The sequence below is a fragment of the Octopus sinensis genome, linkage group LG9 (genome assembly GCF_006345805.1).
Source record: "Octopus sinensis linkage group LG9, ASM634580v1, whole genome shotgun sequence".
Taxonomy (NCBI): Eukaryota; Metazoa; Mollusca; class Cephalopoda; order Octopoda; family Octopodidae; genus Octopus; species Octopus sinensis.
In genome coordinates this window covers 22,563,190-22,585,800 of record NC_043005.1, presented here as the reverse complement: position 1 = coordinate 22,585,800, position 22,611 = coordinate 22,563,190, and the positions used below count along the sequence as shown (strand labels likewise).

General features: G+C 37.3%; 1 protein-coding gene across 1 annotated transcript in view; it reads left to right on the top strand.

Moving 5' to 3' along the window:
• Window positions 1-21,148, top strand: part of LOC115215875 (MFS-type transporter SLC18B1-like) — a 190,282-nt gene extending 169,134 nt beyond the window's left edge. The window contains exons 11-15 of the mRNA XM_036505822.1: window positions 1,121-1,215; window positions 7,404-7,499; window positions 15,491-15,565; window positions 18,100-18,193; window positions 20,561-21,148. Coding sequence (XP_036361715.1) covers window positions 1,121-1,215; window positions 7,404-7,499; window positions 15,491-15,565; window positions 18,100-18,193; window positions 20,561-20,695 — 495 coding nt within the window. The 3' untranslated portion in view covers window positions 20,696-21,148. The remainder of the gene's footprint in view (window positions 1-1,120; window positions 1,216-7,403; window positions 7,500-15,490; window positions 15,566-18,099; window positions 18,194-20,560) is intronic.
• Window positions 21,149-22,611: the final 1,463 nt, after the last annotated feature.

Here is a 22,611-nt window from a genome sequence, read left to right as displayed (position 1 = left end):
TCAGGATACCCTAGTGTAATTCATATATCTATAAAATGGGTCTATAGAAGGGCTTTTAGCACAGATATATGCTGCCCTAGCCCTAATGTATCAGCACTGGACAGTGTTACGTGCTGTCCATAACAAAGCACTGAACGTTAGCTTATGCAGTCTGCTTTGTTGTACATAGTTAAGATAGGAAGATTATGCTTCACCTTGAGCCCTCTTGATGGAGTTGTAGGGGTGTCGTTGTGGCACACCGGATATCTTTAGCAATTTTAGTCTTGGTGAAGTCAATATTCTCCATGTCTGATCACAGATGATTCTTTCCAGAAAGGAGAACCACAGACAGAAAGTGCGAGGAAAAAAGCGATATCACTAATAGAATGATATTTTATTTATGGATTCTGAAAGAACTAAAGACAAAGTGGGTCTTGTTGAGATTTGTTGTTGCTGCTTAACACCAGATCAGTCTTGACCGAACTGGTCTATGGGGAAAAGTGCTTCAATCATGACCGTCCCGACTTTCTGTAGATCATGAATTACGTTGTTCGATATAACATTTATTTTTAAAAAATTGGGTGTGATTTGAGGTAAATATGACTAGGATTTTCAACTTGAAAACGTTCCTTAGTGACACCAAGACCATCTGACATACATTGACATCACTTTACATATGGGGGAAATGTTATAGGCAGGGATACAGAAGGCAACCAAACTGTAACCTCTCTTGCACTTGCACTTTCTATTTCAATCCTACAGAGATGGTTAGTTTAGGAGATGGTGTAAGGTATTAACTACTTCCATTTCGTTACTTCACAGAAGAGATTGATGTAAGAGGTGTAAGGTTTGAGTTACTCAAGGAAGGTGTGGTGTCATGAAAGGAATGGCTAGTAATGTTTCGGTTACATATGTAATTATTGAATATAAGTTCCTTTAAAATAAGGATTGTAATTAGCTAGATAACCCAGGAGGATTGGCGAACGTTATGCCAAAATTGATGGTTGTTAACGATCCAAAAGTCAGTTGCTTGAATACCTATACCTAAGAATTGTACCACAGCTAGACCATGTATAATCTTGATATATTAATATATTTCAGAATATTGAATAGTTAATTAATATGTTTATTTTCCTTTCAGTCAGATTCGAAAAGTCTGCTCATTGTGTCAAATATTTTACTTGCTAGCGCATTATTGCTCTGCGGTCCATCGCCTTTCTTGGGAATAGAACATAAGTAAGTTGTCGATACTATTTTTTATGAAATTCTGATAATAAAAACATTAATGACTCGCAGAGGTACTGCTTCAAAATCTATCTCTCTGTAGTGTATCTATGTTTATTAGCTTGGCAATGTACATCTTCCTCTGTAATATGTGATCAAGAGGAATTCAACGAGCTATATCTATATGCATTGGTCTGTGTTCGTACTCATGTGCGGGCAGGATGGCGAATGCAATTTTGCCGAAGGACAAAAAGCCGAAACCAAGAAGCCGAACGGATACAATGTCGAACAAACATAAAGCCGAACGGGCACAATGCCGAAGGGACGTAAGGCTGAACGGACACAATGCCGAAAGGGCATAAAGCCGAACGGACACAGTACCGAACGGACATGAAGCCGAACGAATACAAAAAAAACAAACAAAACATTCCTACCTACATAGTTTAATGACCAATTTATCAATTTGGGACTTAATATTTAACGAGGTTAAATTTTAATTTTTGTGTCTTTTTGGCATCTTGTCTGCTCGACATTATATCCGTTCGGCTTCTTGGCTTCGACTTCTTGTGCCTCAGCAAATGTGCATTCGGCATCCCATCCTTGTATCATTTGTGCGTACATACGTACATACATACATACATATATATATATATATATATATATATATATATATATATATATATATATATATATATATATATATATATATATATATATATATATATATATATATATACATATATATATATGTATGTATGTATGTATGTATGTATGTATGTATGTATGTATGCATGCATGCATGCATGCGTGTACGTATGTATGCATGTATGCTTGCATATATGTATCTGACTGTGTAGCTACCTGCGCATCTCTCTCCTCTCTCTCTCTCTCTCTCTTGGAATGATGTCATTAAAATTTACCTTAAACAATTAGTAATATAACAAAATACATCAATGATACCACGTATAAATACGAAACAGAGTAAAGAAGTTGTCTTTAAAGTAGTTGTCCATAATTATTCACTTACTCTTTGAAATATTCGTGTCTCCTGTGTAGTTGATTTCCACAAACGGTTCATGATATTTGTATTCTGTCCTCGACAACTATGTGCTAGGGTCGAATATATAAACCACATTCTATTTCCACAAACAATTTTTTTTCAGTCTGCCCATGTTAGTAACCATTACCGTTGTCCAGGTCATGAATGTCGTGTAATGATCTAATGAATACGATCACGAATACAAGTGGTCGAAATGGGACTCCTCCTGGGGATCTCTGGAGTAACGTTACTCGACAGGGTGCATAGCCTCGAGATCAGGAAACCTCTCCAGATCGAGTTACTCGTGTTCCACACTGAGAAGTCACAGGCTCGGTTCTACGGACATGTGATTAGAATGTTGCAGGAAAGATTTGTATGACGGATTCTTCAAGCCGAGCCAACAGCAGGAGGCTTGGGGTAGGCCGAGAGCGAGATGGTTGTATAATATCCATACTTTCAGTTGATCACGCTTGGGGATCCAGCCGCTAAGTCTAATGACGATTGCTTCTGATAAGACCTTATGGAGAAGGTGCGTGGGGACTTTAACCCCATGATCTTCTCAGAAAAAAAGGGAGCCGAGAAGGGATGAATTAATGTTTTTATTATACAATGCGACGTATGTAAGCGTTTTTTTAGAAAAAGAAAAAATTATTTTAACACTTGAAATAGAGTTTTTACCCCAAAATACTCGCATTGAGATAAATTCCTAATGTTTGGACTTTCAAAAGAAAAGAAATAAGGTTTTTGTTTATTTTTAACAAGATTTCTTTTTTCTCGCGCTACTGACAGAAAAGAGTAAAAGGAAAATAGTCTTGAAAATTTTACACCATGTCTCCAAAAACAAAACTGAAAATGTACAAAACAATACATTGCACATACAGAATAGAAACCCTTCAGAATGCTGAATTAATTGAAGCGCAAAGTAGTAATTGTAGACACGAACTAAAAGAAAACAGATATGTTGACTCCACCGATTAGAATTTTTGTCAACAGCAACAAATACATGCACTTAGGATGTAAACACGAATAAGTAAAACATGTCTTTTGCTTGTGTTCTTTTGAAGAGGAAACTTTTAGTATAGAACATTTTGTTGAAAGATTGAAAGCCTTCTAGTATTTTGTTCACCGAACTGTGGCAAGCCTTCCGCAAATCCATGTCAGTGAGGTAGAAAGCAATGTATCTCTTACCAAAAATATAGTTGATTTTCTTGTCCTATTCAACTATGATTTGGAGGTAGCCTTGGCATATATTTCATGTGAGCTAATATTCATTTTTAAAACAGAAGAAGGGGTGATAGTACAAAACCAAATACAAAGCGACGCACCTGCCTATAAGCTGGAGAAACACAAGAGTAGAAAGATTCAGTGTCAGGGTTATCGGTGAAATGTCACATCTGATCTGATAATCTGCTCAAATTGTGTCACATTCGCGGTACAATAAGCGCAGGTAGTTAGTGCAGATATGACATTCTGCGGTATGTGGTCAAGTTCCATCGCTGTAGAAATTCAACTCATTATGATCCAGCAAAACCACAAAACAATTTCAGAGCTGTGAAATGTACAAAGTGCTAAGAAAACCTTATAGCTCTGCATTCAAGGTAGACGACTTTGTGTAACAGGTATGGAAGCAAGACCCATTTGTCTGCACAGCAATGCAAAAGAACTGAAGTAAGAAGAACAACAAAACATGGAGATTGTTGGCCGAATGGATTCTCCGAATTTTCGGAATGAGGGAACAGGAAACCATGATGGTCTTCTGGGGGACATAAGCCCTCAGCAAGAAGGGGTGCCACTGCATGATACCGAAGATCCCAACATTGTCATCAAGATACAGGACCATATACTGCATCTGCTTGAATTTCAAAAGCCCACAGCTTTACAATATCCTTTCAAAACCCCTGAGAGACCTGCATAATATCTATATCGAGATCGTTGCTTGATAAGGTGACTGAGTTTGCAATAACGTATGTTGATATAGACCATATAGTCCTAGACTTTATCAAGCATTCGAGGAAACACTTCTATTTAGTGAGAGTTGAACATGGGTTAAAAAATTCGATACAGATGAATTGTTCGATGCATCGATGGGATCGTATGATAGCATTTATATTTGCGATTTATTAATTCTCTTTATTTTAAATACATTGAGATCCATGTTCTCATCCCACGATGAACGATAGCTTGGAAATTTCTCATGGGTGTGATGGTCACACTCTTGATAAATTTAGGAAAGCCTCATCGCTATCAATTAGGCCCCAAAATCACTGTCACTACAAGCTTAGTGTGTGCGCGTGTGTGTGTGTGTATGTGTGTGTGTGTGTGTGAATGTTTGTGTTTGTGTGCATGTGTGTGTGCGTGTGTGAGTGTTAAATTAAATGAGACAACAAAGCCAAGACTGTGTGGAATTTTCAGGACATTTATAAAGAGAAAGTTAATCTTACAGCTGTTTCTGGGATTTTAGGGATATCTCTTCATCAGAGACAATGTGAAAGAGGTAAATAGGGGGAAATAATAGAGTTCAATATCAGGAGTTATTTTGAAAAAGGATAGAAATAAGAAGTATAAAGGGAAGTAAGAGAGTAAAAATAAAAATATATGTAGGATGTTATAGTTCAGTTCATTATCCAAGGAAAGTAGTGCGTAGAAATGGTAGAAAGGCTTCTTGATCGTGGTATGTAAATTCCGATAGGAGTTCATATTTGGAAAGTGTGGAGACGTAGATTCCATGTGCTGTTCATTCAAAGGGGTCATGTGGCGTGAGTGAAATTTTGAGAACATAGTGGTAGTATTCAGTAGATAGAGAGAAGAGAATGGACATGTATGTTAAAATGAGGCGAATAGTCAAAAGGAATCGGCGGAGAAAGAAGAAAGAAAGAAAGAAAGCGGAAAAGAAAATGAAAAAGGAATGTTAGATGGTGGCCAAGATATTATGAGGAGGTTGGGAGAGGAGTAGAAGAAGGATAGGAAGATATAAGAATATAAGGATGGAATATGTGTTAGGAGTGGGAGGTGGGGTGATATGTTTGAAAGACACTGAGATGGAGGGATGGGTACAGAAAACGGTACTGAATATATAGAGCCGGGCGTAAGTCTGTTAATCTGTTAATCGTTAATTAACGAAGTTAACATTTTCGTCAACGACTTAAATTTAAAGGTAACTTTGAAAATCGTTATTGGACTAATTAACTTCCGTTACATTTAGCTTCTGTTAAGTCCGTTAACGCAAAAATTTTATAAAAACCGGTGAACATTTAAAAGTTTCTATTATTTTCAGATTTTCATAGCACATTTAATATTGTACGCGTCATTCTTTCAACCCCAATATAATGCCACTTATTATTATAAATAACTCGTTTGGCCCTGCCTTGCTTTGAAACCAAATCCACCCGCTTGTTGCTTGCAAAGAGAGCGGAAAGTTTCTTTGTCCTGTCATGAGGGAAGAGTGATTGATGTGCTTCCACTTGATCCAGGACCTCGCTGAGGTGGATGTCAACAGAAAAAATATTGATTCCATAAAGTGGAAAAAATAAATGGAAGGAAAACTTTGGTAAATATTTTAGTATGAACGCAAACAGCTGTTACGTGGTAGCAGGGCATGCTAGAAATTGCAGCCAAACCTTTCCTTTCTTGGAAAAAGGAGCCGTTTACGCGTGATTTCGATGTCATATTCGTTGAAAGCATGCAAAATAACCTGAAAAATAAAAAAGACCCGCGAAACAAAACTCACTTGGTGGGAAACTTTGAGATCTTCGCCACCCCTCCCACCTTTTCCGGAAAAAAGTGACTTGCGACATGTTTGGAAGTCAGATACGTTGAATGCACCTGAAAAAACTGTGGAAAGAAATTATTCCACACATAGGTACGAAATGTTTACCGAAAGAATAAAATCTTGTACTGATTATACCTATATTTAATTAAGTTCATCGTGAAAAGTGGCAAAATTCTTGCCGGATGCCATCTGAGATAATTTTAGAAACAAATCAAACAAGTAAGATGCATTAAGAATTTCAATGTTATTGCTTTTACACCTGTTAATTAAAATTACCTGCGCATGAAAGTCAAATTTACGTAGTAATATCAGCTAAAATTACATAAATATAAACCAGTGGTATATAAAGCACCCACTGGAAAAATTTCAAATCTGTATGTAAAAAATTTACTGTTACAAGCAAATATTGTGGACACCCCTCTTGAACCTGAATAATTCAAAATAACGTGAATAAGCATTACATTTGACAGATTAATATAAGCACTAAAGATGCATTTTTTTCTTACACATAGGCGCAGGAGTGGCTGTGTGGTAGTAGCTTGCTAACCAACCGCATGGTTCCGGGTTCAGTCCCACTGCGTGGCATCTTGAGCAAGTGTCTTCTACTATAGCCTCAGGCCAACCAAAGCCTTGTGAGTGGATTTGGTAGACGGAAACTGAAAGAATCCCGTCGTATATATGTATATATATATATATGTGTGTGTTTGTGTGTCTGTGTTTGACCCCCTAGCATTGTTTGACAACCGATGCTGGTGTGTTTACGTCCCCGTCACTTAGCGGTTCAGCAAAAGAGACCGATAGAATAAGTACTGGGCTTAGAAAGAATAAGTCCCGGGGTCGATTTGCTCGACTAAAGGCGGTGCGCCAGCATGGCCGCAGTCAAATGACTGAAACAAGTAAAAGAGTAAAAAGAGTATACGCATAACATGGTCTCACTCGGTTGGGACTACACATGTGTTACTTTGACATCTTTCCATAAATTTTGTTTATAGGGAGAAAAATATTGAAATATCAATAGATGCGTGAGTGAGAAAGAAACGAGGAGGAAGGTTGTTCAGGAAGATATTGATCTTTTCCAGAGTACTTAGAGATTCTGTCCAGATTAAAAGCAGTCGTCATGTTATCTCTTTCATGCCTTTTCAATATACTTTCTAAATGCAGTGCTATAGCTTTCCTCTACATCGACTTCCTGTCCTATCTTTCCCAAACCTCAGAAACGAATTCATTTTTACTTCGTTTTGATGTAGTAAGCCTCTACAGAAATATTCCATATGATTTTGGAATAAAGACGATTATATACGGGCAGATAGAGAAGTAGTATATATATGCGCGCGCACACAACACACACATGTTCTAGTCTGTGTTAACATCCCCCTTTTTGCTTCATTGCAGATATATTTGGTTGGATATCGTTGGTATTATACTATTTGGGTATTTCTATAATCTGTCATCCGTGATAATATATAAGTTGCTTTGTGAGTATGTTTGGTAAGTAAAATTATCTCCCTCCTCTTGCTTCTTTCTTTTTCTTTCCTTTTCTTTCTCCTTGTCATACTATATATATATATATATATATATATATATATATATATATATATATATATATATAATATATATATATACACGCACACATATATATATTTATACACACACATACACACACACACATATATATTTATACACACACATGGAAGAAATACAAGCAAGCAAAATAATATTCTTAAGATTATAAAACTGGAAAAGTACAGGACAAGATATTACATCTGGTAAAGTACATAACAAGAAAACTTTTACTTAAAATATTGCAGCTAAGGATAAAATTTGTATACTAAAGACTATTTAATTTTCATTTACAAAGTAACATTATAATTAAAAAAGGTATCATCATTTTGTTAAAATATTGACACACTTGAATACTTAAAAGATAAGAGCCAAAAGTACAATTATAGCTAAAGTTTTATGCAAAGTAGAATAGTATATATGGTAGACAAATTCATTGAGTCAAGACTAAACATGGGAAGACGTGGTAATAACTTAGGCAACAACTCAAGCAAATTTTATTGTTATAGGTAGATTTTACTGTAATATATAACCAATTTTTGTATTATTCTATTTATTGCGCTAATTATGTACTACTATATTTTATGGCCTATTTTCAAGTTTCTAATTATTAATTAATAAGTGCAAAAAATATTTTAAGTTATTTTTTTAATTTTTAATAGAAGTAGCAAGTAATTACAAATAGAGGTAGTGACTTGTAATAAAATTTTTAGTTTTAATAAAAGCTAATATTTTCTAAATCTAAATATTTTATTTGAAATTTTATTATCAGCTGCAACATTTTCCGAGTGTAATAACTTGTCCTGTACTTTTCCAGTTTTATAATCTTAAGAATATTATTTCTCTTGCTCCATGTAATCCATGTTTTTCCCAGTCTATGCTATTATGCTAATTAATAATGTGTCAACTAATAATATAAGATTTTACCTTATTGAAAAGTGTCTATCATTTAAGTTTAATTAGAATTAGTTTATTTTTTGAAATAAAATTTTAATTATACTTAAATTCATTTTCTTTTTACTTATATTTTTTCATGATATTTTACCTCACAACTTTTTTATACTAATTTTTGTTGCATGGGATCAAAACTATAACATTCCACATGCTTTCTTCTATCATTCAAGCTAAGATAAATGTATTTTGCTTTTAAAATAAAAAAAGTTATTTAGATCTAAACTTGATTAGAGGTGTTACATACAGGGACCAGTCCTCTTCAAAAATGTTAACAGTTTTTAATTTGGTTTAGAACTGAATTAGCGACAAAGCTCTGAAAGATGGTGCGTGTGAATAAATTGCGGTCTTAAGCCGTAGTTGAATGATATATATATATATATATATATATATATATATATATATATATATATATAGATATATATAGATAGATAGATAGATAGATAGATAGATAGATAGATAGATAGATAGATATGGATATATTGTATTTTGGAACACTCTTTTACTTGTTTCAGTCATTTGACTGTGGCCATCCAGGAGCATCGCCTTTAGTCGAGCAAGTCACCCCCAAGACTTATTCTTGTAAGCCTAGTACTTATTCTATCGGTCTCTTTTGCCGAACCGCTAAGTTACGGGAACGTAAACACACAAGCATCGGTTGTCAAGCGATGTTGAGGGGACAAACACAGACACACAAACATATACACACACATACATATATATATATATATATATATATATATATATATATATATATATATATATATATATACATATATACGACGGGCTTCTTTCAGTTTCCGTCTGCCAAATCCACTCATAAGGCTTTGGTTGGCCCGAGGCTATAGTAGAAGACACTTGCCCAAAGTGCTACGTAGTGGGACTGAACCCGGAACCATGTGGCTGGTAAGCAAGCTACTTATCACACAGCCACTCCTGCGCCTTGGTAATTTTTGTTTTGCAAAATAAACACATGCACTATATTCGTCCTTCACTCGTTTATTGCTGTTCTTTTTCCATTGTCCGGAAATCTTTCGTCATACATCTGTGACCACTTCAGCGACACTTTCCGTTTTCGTGTGTGCTCTTGCTCTACTTATTTCAGTCTCTTGTTCTATGATGTGTATCTTTATATGCACATGCGGTTGCTTCTGTGTTTGTGTATGTGTGTGTATGTGTGTGTATGTGTGTGTGCATGTGTATGTGCAAGTGCGTATGTGTATACAAGTGTGTCATTGTTCTTAGTGGAACAATGACCTTCCCCTCAACCCCTCTCCCCCGTTGTCACCCCTACAACTACTATCATTGTTAGTCGTGTTGCTGTTACTGCTATGGCCGTCTGTGAAGTTACTGTGTGTGTTTGTGTGTATATGGGTTCGTTTCCTATGTAGTTTGTATCCATGACCTTTAAAAAGATTTTTTTTATTTATCTCTGTTTCTTATATTTATCACAGGTATGTGATAAATATATTTATTTATTTCTATTTTTATTTATCTATCTCTATTTCTTATATGCATCATAGGTATGTGCATATATGTCTGCTGTGTGTTTATTATGTTGTTTGAATCTGTTTTATTTTTTATTAATTTATTTTTCTCTCTCTCTTTTCCTTCCTTCTGTCTTTAGTCGTTATATTGTGTGGTATAGTGGTGGGTGTCCGTGCTCTACCAACATGCTCGAGCAGAACATAGAGGTTCGATTAATAGCATAGAGGTTAAGGAATTATCGATGCATAGAACTGACACGACACTTAGACAGATCACAGAGGCTACTCACATAACAATAGACAGAAAGAGCCTCAACAGAAGACACGAATAGAAAAATAACATCCACCACAACACCACACATGACGACTAAAGACAGAAGGAAGGAGAAATGAGAGGGAAAAATAAATAAGCAAAAATAAAACAGATACAAACGGGGTAACACACACACAATAGACATATTTGCACATACCTATGATACACATAAGAAATAGAGATAGATAAATAAAAATGAAAATAAATATATTTATCACATACCTATGTTAGTATAGGGTATTTCAATGAAAGAGGTATGTTCATAAGAGCTTTTTACAGTTGGAGAACCAAAACTTTCCCGAATTACTAGCATCCATTGGGCAGATACTTAACCCGTGTTTCAAAAGTGTAAAACAGATAAGTGATAAATGTCCTCCCAGATAGAATACTGATTTATAGCTAATATTGTGCCATGCTAGGAACCGATCACAGAATCACAAATCAACAAATATTTTATCAATTCTGATGTAGGGTACTGCCCAAAGATCTATGAAAGATGAAATGTAGACAGGAACTTCGCTGCGGGCTAGCTGGCGAAGTTGACTTCCGGTTATGCAGGCTTTCTACTAAGCAGGAGTTGACTGGCGGCTATCGCTCTCCTCATGTATTTAACTCAATAAATCTTTCCTTATTACATTGTGGGTCTTATCTAATTTTTTTTGTGTATAGCTTAAATAAAGCTATAACTGGTGACCCCCTCGAAAGAACAACAGCTTTTGCTTCGCACATCGAAGTCAATAGAAAATCAAAGAAACATAGCAAGAGATCACACAACTGTACTGAAGCTACCACAGTTCTGGTTGAAGAGATCTGAGCTATGGTTTGTGCAGGCTGAAGTGCAACTTAACGTACGCAATAAAACTCCAAACCTAACAAAATATTCGTGTGTAGTAGCGGCACTAGGTGAAGACACGGCCACGAAGGTGCTGGACATTTTAACACAACCCCCAGCAACGCACAAATACACTACGTTAAAAGACAGCCTGATGGATACATTCCGTTGGAGCGAACGGGAAGCGGCATCAAGATACTAAAGGAAGAATTAGGCGATTCCATACCTTCGGAGTTGATAGACATGATGTTGGCATTAGTTCCCCCTGATGAATCACTTTCCTTTTTATTTTGGGAAATATTCCTAGGCAAGTTACCACTCTAGATCCAGACCCTCATAACTCAGACCGAGATCAAGGACTTGCGGCAGTTTGTGAAAGCAGCCAACAAACATTTTTTTATCTAGTAGTGTTATAGTCAACGCAATTGGGTCTGTCCTGAGACATGGTAGAGTTAAACAAGACGACCTGTGCTTCCACCACACAAAGTTCGGCAAAAAGTCTACGAAATGCAAACAACCATGTTGCTTCAGGACTCCTTGGCCATCGGCCCCAGGAAAATCCAGGGCCGACCGCCACTGAATACCCTGGTGGCCGGCAGACATGATCACCTGCTCCTCTATGTCTGAGATCGGACCTTCGGACGTAGGTTCTTAATCGACACAGGAGCAGAAGTCAGCTTGATCCCTTCGTCGGCAAGAGACCTCCGTTACTGAAAGCAACAGTCAACCTTTAACGGCCGTCAGTGGCCCCACAATCGAGGCGTTCGGTTGCCGCATCAATTCTCTCAACATCGACTCACAAAATACACATGGGCATTCACCATCGCCGATGTCCATCAGCCCATTATCGGGGCAGACTTTCTTCGAGCATACTTGCAACTGGTTGATTTGCAGGGGAGACGACTCATCAACAACAACACATATGCCTCCGTGTCTCTGGCAACATCTGCACATGCTGCCTCCCGCATAGCAACGGTCTCTCAGACCTAGAATGAATTCTCGAGTCTCCTTTCGAGTCGCCCCACGCCGACATTCTCCAAACTTACAACCTGCTATGGAGTAACACACCACATCCCCATCACTGGCCCTCCAGTATACAGCCATGAACGTCCTCTACCACTAGACGAATTGCTATTGCAAAGGCTGAGTTTGGTAATATAGAGGCGTTGGGCATAGTTCGTCGATCAAGCAGTCCCTGGTCGTCACCCCTTCATGTGGCACCAAAACCCAATCGAGGTTTGCAACCTTGCGGAGATTACTGGTATCTCAATGCAAATCCTTTTTAGCACGTACAGGACTTCTCAGCCCAGTTAGCCAGGTGCTCGGTTTTCTCGAAGGCCGATTTATTCCGTGGTTACCAGTACAAGACGATGATGTACCGTAAGTCGCAGTAACCACTCGTTACGGGCAGTATGATTTTCTACGTACACCCTTTGCTCTGAAAAACGTGGTACAATCCTTCCAACGCTTTATGGACACCACGTGCAGGGTCTTGACTTTGACTTTGCATATTTAGATGATATCCTTATCGCAAGCCAAAATGCGAAGCTACACAAGAAGCGCCGAGTTACTGTTTTTGATAGACTTTGACAGTATGGTCTAGTAATCAACCCCGCCAAGTGAGTTTTTGGTGTTACAGAAATTGACTTCCTGGAACACTGAATCACAGGCGCTGGTTCTACGTCCTTGCCAGAAAAAGGAAAGCTATCATATCCATTTCACGCTCCTCCACAAGCAAAGCTGTACACCAATTTCTGGCCATGGTAAACTTTTACCATGCCTCATCCCTTCTGCAGCAAGAGGAATGAGATCCTATACAAGGCACTGTCAAAAGATGGTTCGAAAAGATAGGTGGAGTGGGATGGTGCAATGACCCCAGCCTTCAAATTCACTAAACAAGCTCTGGCTAAAGCAATCATGCTGTCCCATCCACATATGTCATGTTTGACTACACTCACAGTCAATACCTCCGACACATCCACTGGGGGCATTTTGGTCAGTGGCGACCACTTGCCTTCTTCAGTCAACAACTACGACCTGCTGGCTGTCTATCTAGGTGTCTGCCACTTTTGCTATTTTCTTGAAGACCGTAGGTTTGCAGTGTTCACGTTGCAACCCGACAGATGACGATAGTAGGACCTACCGCACTGCTATCGCGTCACTTTCCTTGCAGGATGTGCATTTGGCTCCAGTGGCATAATCCTGCTGTGTCATGTAACCACTGGGAAGCTACGATTGATCGTCCCATCAGCCTGGCGCAAGAAAGTTTTCGACGTCATTCATGGACTGTACCATCCGGGTAATAGAGCCACACGGCACCTGCTGTCGAGCAAATTTATCTGGCACGGTATGGCCAAACAAACTGGGGAGTGGACCAAGACCTGCATCCACTGTCGATAAGCCAATGTTCATTAGCACACTAAAGCACCTCTCGGTAACTATGAATCACCAAAGACCCGATTTAGCTACGTTAGCATTGACCTTGTCGGCCGCAACATGGAAACACAAGAAGTCAGCCGAGCCTTCATCACAAACTGAGTTGCCCCTTTCGGTGTCCCAGACAGCATTTTATCCGATCGGGGTCCACAATTCACCCCAAAGCTGTTGAATGACATGTGCGATCTTTTTGGAATCACAATGAAGCGTATAACAGCCTACCATCCACAGGCCAACGGGTTAGTGGAGAGATTTCATTGCCGCCTGAAGGAATCCCTGACAACCAGACTTAACGGGTCCATTTGGCTTGATCAACTTCCATGGGTGATGCTGGGAAATCGCACCGCCCCAAAGGAAAATCTCAACACTTCTTCCGCGGAAATGGTGTATAGTGCCCCTCTTACAGTGTTAGGAGAGTTCCTTCCGAACCTGAAATCAGACCCGGATGTCAAAAGATACCTCGCGCAACAGAGAGAGTGTGGGCCAGTTGCGCCCTATTCTCATGTTGCACCTAGATCATCCGTATCAAACGACCTCTGCACAGATAACTTCGTGTTCGTTCGACGTGAAAACCTCTCCAGTCACCTTACGATGACCCATTGAAAATCATATGTTCAGGAGACAGATCATTCCAAATCTTAGTTGGCGGACAACAAGGCGCAGCTTCGATCGAAATGTTGAAGACGGCCCATCTTGATAATGATAGCTCCGTCCAAGTAGCTCGACCACCAAACAGGAGCCGCCCCAAGCAAATCACACCAACCCTCGACAAGGAACAATCACCAAAGAGCCGTGTAACCACAAGCATAGGCAGGGCAGTTAAAACGCCTTCCCGGTTCCAACGACAGAGCTATATGGAGGGCGGAGAGCTATATGTAGGCCCAAGAATTTATGGCAGATGGACTGTAGACAGGAACTTCGCTGAGGACAAGCTAGGGAGATGGTCTGCGGTGAATTTGACTTCCGGTTAAGCGGATGTTCTACTAAGCAGGAGTTGACTGGCGGCTATCGCTACCAACTGAATATACTTCTGCTCTCATGTACTTAACTGAATAAATCTGGGTCTCCGTTAATATTTTTGCGTATAGCTATACACAAACTATACTGCTGTACTTTCACAGCCAGCACTGGAGAATGATGAACTAAACAGTGATAGCTGTTTACCCAACTGAACTAGAAATAAGTGTATTGACTAGTGTCAACACCTCTAGTAAGCAAATACTAATCTATGACCTCTTGGCAGGTAATCCAATATCATTCTGTCGAGGCAATCTACATCTCTCAGCTTGGCATATAATGCAAAACCTATTAGAGACTGGCATCCTGATCAGGAGGAGCTATGTCCAGTAAGATGATCTGCAGAATACCATGTTTTATTCTGGAAACAAAAGAATGGGTCAAAGGAAAACGAAAATTGAAGTTAATTAGAATAGGCTGTCGACAATCGTAGAAATACAGTTCCTTTCTTTTTTATTTTTTAGTCAAGAGGGAAGGCTTTTCCCATGACTCATTACAGGGCCTCTGAGAGACTTATGAGAAGGAGGAACTGGAAATCTGTTCCTCCTGCTTGAAACTGAGTGAACTATGCTAAACTCGCTAAAGGAAACTCAAGGTACCACGCTGTGGTGTTAAACTGGGTGAAAGGTTAAGTCAGCCATCTGTGTAAGCCATGATATTTGAACTTTGGACATAACTAGCTGGAACAAATGAAACTACAGATTTATAAGGTTAAGGTGGTAAGATATTCTTGTAGGGATGCAGCAAGGAGATGAAAATTAGCGATTGTAGGCTCTAATTTTAGTCATTTCAAGACAACATTGTATTTAAAAGGTATTTATCAGACATTGCATTACAGTTCAGTTTACATCTTTGACAAATTGTATTTGTGTTTGACTTTTAGTGGCGATAAAACGGAGCAAACTTTACAAGAATCCAGTACAATAAACAGCATTTTCTACACAAGTATATATGTTGGGTAAGTATTAAAATATTTATATTTACTGCGCAAAATGCCTCTTGGGCACTGTTCTTGATCGTCCCTTATATTAGATGATGTTGTAGATGATTGTGTTATCAGCACTAACACCATAAAGAAATAGGTATGAGATAAGGATATGCCTCACCACATGTCTTGGGAATTGACAATATGAACAGCATATGATGGAACTTTAGTTTACAGATTGACAAGCAGATACAAAAACATCTTGTAATAATTTTGCTTGTCATTACGTTACTTAACCCGTCGGCAACGCTTTTATGTGATTAGAGAAAAAATGGAGAAAGAAAAGAGCAAGAGAAGAAAAGAGGATAAGGTGAAGAGTGAGGCAGAAAGAGAAAGAAAGAAAAGAGGGAGAGAGAAAAGATGGTGAGATAAGCGTTCATGTCATGAGGTAGGGTGAATGTAATATTTATTACGTGGTTAAAAATGTTGAAGGTAGTGATGATATAGAGCAGAGTTAAAAATACAGTTTTAGCAATGGGATGAGGTTCTGATGGTGAGATTAAAGAAAGGCAGAGAGAGAGAGAGAGAGAGAGAGAGAGAGAGAGAGAGAGAGAGAGAGAGAGAAGGAGAAAGAGAGAGAGAGAGGAAGGAGAAAGAGAGAGAAAGACAGTCAGACAGAGACAGAGAGAAACAGAGAGAGAGAGAGAGGCAGACAGAGACAGAGAGCAGGGAGAAAGAGAAAAATAGCAAATGAGCTACTTTTGATACAGACACAATTAATCTACGCTTTCAGTTTTTCAGGTGAGATTAAAGAAAGTCAGAGAGAGAGAGAGAGAGAGAGAGAGAGAGAGGCAGACAAAGACAGAAACAGAGATAGAGAGGAGAAAGAGAAAGAACACCTTAAGCAAATGTTTTCTACTATAACTCTGGGCCGATTAAACTAGAGACATAAGTTTTGAAATATGTGTGTCATTAATTTTTAAGTAATACAATCGGAATTATACGTAAACTTTTCTATAAAAACATAAATAGATATCTATGAAGAAAGAAGATATGAGTATTTGGATTTTCAATGTCTTGAAAGAATTCTGAGTCTGAAATCATATCTTGAAACCAATATTGTTATATTTGAGAAGGGTTAAAGTTAAGACTATAAACACGATCACCGACTCTTAGTCGCCTGCATTACACCTGATTAATTATGTTTTTCCCAGTAATGACAATAGACAGAGATGCTCAAGATACGCAAGATACGCAAGATTATCCACCACTTTTCCAACAACTCTGGCCACCTTTTTGAATTGAATATCTTTATTACCCATGGACATCCTTATTTAATATAAAACAGCGCAGCATCTATGATGTTCGGAAAGATTTTTTTCACATTCAGAATTGTTGAAGCATAGCATTAACATCCGTGGCAGTTGTTATTTGTCAGCACACTTTCAAAACTTTCATCTTCCCAAAACTTGCCAGCACTATACTTAATGTAGATATACACTCTTTCTCATTTATGTTTCTTTTAATTTTCTGTCTTGTGCTTTGTTCTCTATAATGTTCATGCACTTAATGCTATGTTCTAGCCAGATTCGAACCACCTTGCTTGGATTTCTACCAAAATACTACAGTTTACACATATAGCCATAAAAGGCACAACCAAACCCTTGAGAGAATAGAATCCCCATGTGAACGTTTACCGGTCAATCAGCATTGTTGGCATGTATCGACTAACGGCGGCAAACATCAACGGATTATGAAAATTTCGTCCATTTGCAATTCGAAGTTTCTGGAATGTTGTGCTTAGGGTTATATAAAGTGACGATTTAAATTTTACGCCAGAATCTTTGTTCCACGAGATGAGCACTAACTTCCTGCGTATTCTTATGTAATACTTTGAAACGATATGTATTTTAATATCGACATTTAGCCATCTATCCAATTAATTAGTTTATTATCTTCTATTTCTATAATAATGATGAATACATACAACATAACAAATTTAAGAACGTTCTCTATATTTTTCATGTAATTGTTTTACATATAGAAATGCAGAAATATTCTATTATTTGTTTCAGTCATTTGACTGTAGCCATACTGGAGCATCGCCATTAATCGAACAATTTGACCCCGGGATTTGCTTGGGGCGGCTCCTGTTTGGTGCAAGTTAGCAAAGATCGTCACCACGCTAGACAAAATACTATTTTGTGTGCCTTTACGTTATGAGTTCAAATTCTGCCGAGGTCGACTTTGCCTTTCACCCTTTCGGGGGTCGATAAATTAAGTACCAGTCAGATATTGGGGTGGATGTAATCGACTAATCCCTTCCCCCATGATTTCAGGCATTGTGCCTTTAGTAGACAGGATTATTATTATTATTATTATTATTATTATTATTATTATTATTATTATTATTATTATTATTATTATTATCATTATTATTATTATTATCATTATCATTATTATTATTATTATTATTATTTGTTAATAATGCTAATTTCATAATGCTTGTTACAAACAAAATAGCATAACTTTGTAATATTTCTTTTTTATGATTTTGTTTTTCGCAGACATCTCACTGGATTTATAATTGCTGGACCTATTTTAGATATATTTGGCTATAGATGGAGTCTTACCCACATAGCATTTCTTATATTATTAACTGTAAGTAGCTCTGTTGCTTCATTGGTATTTCATTCTTTCCTTGTCAAAAATGAAGGAGACACACACACACACACACACACACACACACACACACACACACACACTCACACACGCACACACACACGCACACACACACACATGTGTATATATATATATATATTTTTTTCTTCTTTGCGCCCTTTTAAAGCCTACCCAGGCTCATGGGCCCGGTTTCCCGGTTTCTATGGCGTATGTGTTCCCCAGCTGGACGGGAGGCCAGTCCATCGCAGCGTTTTCTCATTTTTGCTAGCTGAGTGGACTGGAACAACGTGAAATGAAGTGTTTTGCTCAAGAACACAACGCGTCGCCCGGTCCAGGAATCGAAACCACAATCTTACGATCGTAATACTGACACACCCAAACTACTAAGCCACGCGCCTCCACGTATATATATGTATATATATATATATATATAATAGTACAAAGTAAGATAGGGGTTATGAAAGTAACCCACTATAGGATATCAGTTATCAGCTGTAAGGAGCAGTTTATTTGTATTATTTTAATTTTTATTATTATATTACATATTGATGTATATTGGTTTGTTCGATTTTGATGTTCCCATTTGTATAATTAATAAATAATGTGAAATTGTAATATCCGTAAGTTGATGATCGAAATGAATTTGTTTCACCATTTTCTTATTTGTATATATATATATATATATATATATATATATATATATATATATATATATATATAGATAGATAGGTAGATATATAGATAGATAGATAGATAGATAGATAGATAGATAGATAGATAGATAGATAGATAGATAGATAGATAGATAGATAGATAGATAGATATTACGGAGATGTACTTGCATAGCGAGTGACTTGATCTGAGATCGTGTGCTGGAACGAAAACAATTGCAGCGTGGAAGGTGTTTATAAGCCATTTAAGAAACACACAAATGTTGAAGTGAATCTAACGGTTTTATGTGTTTCTTAAATGGCTTATAAACACCTTCCACGCCGCAGTTGTATATATATACACACACAAATATATGTATATATGGTTCCAGTACAGTTCCCTGAGGGATTCGGTTGAGAATTGATGTCTTCTCATTTGCTCTGACTTCTACTTCCTAAAACGTTATGCAGTCAATCACCTAGTTTTTCAGTGATACCAAGGTCACACAGTTTGTGATATATCCCATGATCATCTTTGTCGGAGGCCTTAGCAAAGTTGAGATATATCATTTCTACGTTTGAACGGCTGAGCTGTTTCTTCATTACCCAGTCGAAATGCTGTAGTAGCTGTGTGAGGCAGCTCCTTCCCGAATGGAAGCCATGTTCCGTGTTTGTGAGCAAGATATGTTCCTCTAGGAACACAATAAGCCTCCTTCTGACAATGAGTTCCATGACTTTACTAACATATGAAGTTAGAGAGGATAAGCCTGTAATTTTTAGTATCTGCTCTTCTTCCTCCTTTGTGAACAAGGCATAATATATCTTCTTTTAACATTTTGGGAGGCCCGCTCCAGCAAGGAAGCCATTATTATTATTATTATTAATTATTATTATTATTATTATTATTATTATTATTATTATTATTATTATTTATTATTATTATTATTATTATTATTATTATTATTATTATTTATATATTTATTATTATTTATATATTTATTATTATTATTTATATATTTATTATTATTATTATTATTATTTATATATTTATTCATTTATTTTTGCGTTCAGAGTTCCATTTTGCAGAAACTAACTTTGCGTTTCACACTTCAGGAGAAATATAATTTGTAAAAATTTTATCCACTGAGACGGTCGTGCGATACGCCTCGAAGTGTTTACAAGATATCAAAAATATAAACAGAAGACACATATACAATCTAACTCGGATATTTGTACCTTGTAAATATGTATATATATATATATATATATATATATATATATATATATATGTACACAGAAAAATGACAATTTCACATACACATACATTTGTAAACACAGACGTTTGTGACTGGCAAAACTTTCACAATACAGAGGATTAAATAACACGATGGCTACAAAAAGTGTGCTGTTCGTGATGATACAAACATGAACTCATTGTGATCTGTACAGCATAGTATGAGCATAAAGTGAGTCCTGAATTTAGTTTTCTGGCATATTCTATCCAGGATTAGTTTATCCAAAATATTTACGATAGGTTATTATTTGAAGATTTAGTTACTGGTTATATTAGGTCAACGATTGCATAGAGGCATCCTCCTCCTCCTTTTTCATTTATGTTGCTACTGATTTAACAATGTTATGATCATGAAAATGATGTCTCTGATGATGATGTCGCTGTGATTTGTTTCTTTTACAGACTTTACTTTTGACATGTCAGATATTGTCAAAATATTTACCAAAGATTGAAGATTTTAGAAAACTATGGAACAACAAAGACGAAGGAAAACATCTTCTGAATTCCAATAAACACCAACTTCATGACCGTCCCTGAACGTCAAAAACTAAACAATTTTCCATTGACGTCGTAGTGGAAATCTACAGCTGCCCACGCAAATTCTTATTGCTTTTATTATTATTAGTTAAAAGGTTGCTGGGCTGGTAAAAGCTGTAAAGCGTTGGGAAAAATGCCTTGCGTTAATTGTTCCGTTTCTATATATTTTGAGATCAAACACTTCCGAGGTTAACTTTGGCTTTCATTCCTCCGAAGCAAATAAGATAATGTACAAATCAAGCTCTGGGTTAGATTAAATTGACAGATCTCTTCCTGTAAATCTTCAGGTTCTTTGCCTATATTAGAAACAATTATTGTTATTGGTTGAAAGGCAAAGCACAGGACACTAACTTGTGGAATTTGTTCTGTTACTTTACATTCTCATTTCAAATCCTCTCATGGGCAACTTTGCCTTTCATCTCTCTAGGATTAATAAAATAAAGTACCAATCAACTGTGTGGTCAATTTAGTAGATTAAACTTTTTTTCCAGAGTTTTGGCTTTGTACCTAATTAAAAAATTATTATTATTATTATTATTATTATTATTATTATGTGAGAGAGCAGTGCATGCCATCAAAGTGACACTGGGGTAAAATATACGAAGCCCAATATACCCATCATGACTATCCGTCTGATAAAGGTACACCAGGCACATGCATCACAACCATATGTGCGCGACATGGTGATCTCATATCAAGATAAACAGCACATGACCTTGCAGGTGGGGCCCAGTTAGAATTTTCTTCAGGTTGAGTAGCCCATCCCGCTCAAAGGTCCCTGAATAAGGGTTGTTTAAGGATGTTGAAAGAACCACCCATGTTTCCAGAGGTGAATTATTCAAACCCCAAAGAATCCCTCTCAACACATGGCTATGATGCTCCCCCACTACTTCTGCTCGTGATCAGAGATGCACATATCGTCAGCCACTAAGGGACATGCTCAACTGGTTAAGGTCAAATAACTGACCAGCAAATCTGTGGTATTGAGCAGAATATTTGCTGTAGCCCATCTTTTATACCAAGACAAAACAATGTACATGATAACACTTCTAATCAGTTAAGATCAGAAGCCATGAGAGCCATTATTATTATTATTATTATTATTATCATTATTATTATATGGAAACTCACAGCTTATTTCGATGAGTATGATTGAAAGTGTCTTTTGTCTACAGCCAGCAGACTAAGGTGACACTTGTTTATTGGTCATGCTTCAAGAATCCTACGAGGAATTCTTGCAGTTCCAAACAATGCTGATTTTTGTAGGTATTCTACCTTCACACTTACATCAGTCTTTTTCATCCATGTTGGTAGTTGAGAGCTGATACTTCCAAGTGCACCAATTACAACTGGCATCATGCCTACTCTCTTCATTGACCACAAACTTCGTATTTCCCACTTCAATTCGTCATAGTTTTTTTATTTTCTCTTCATCATCCACATTGGTCATGTTGTCACCGGGGCATGCTATGTTGATTATCATACATGTTCTTTCTGTTTTATTCACCACAACAATGTCCGGTTTCCGATGTCTGGCCGGCTGATCTCACTGGATTATTGCATCCGACAAGATTTTGCAATTCTCATTTTTGGTGACTCCTTCTGGAGTTTGCTCATACTGTGTCTTTGCTCTCTGAAAACCGTGATTGCTACAGGGCTCCCAATGGATCATTCTTATCACATTGTCATGGCGTCTTTTGTATTCACGTTGTGCCAATTTCTGCATTCGCTAACAATGTGCTATACTATTTCACCTCTCTCACCATACATTCTGCATTTGTCGCTACTGGTAGTGTTGTCTATTCTGCACTTCATATAATTGGACCTTAACGCTTGTTCCTCAGCTGCGCATATGAGTGCTTCTGTCTCTATCTTCAGGTTACTCTTCCACATCCATAGCCACTGGTTCTCTGTAT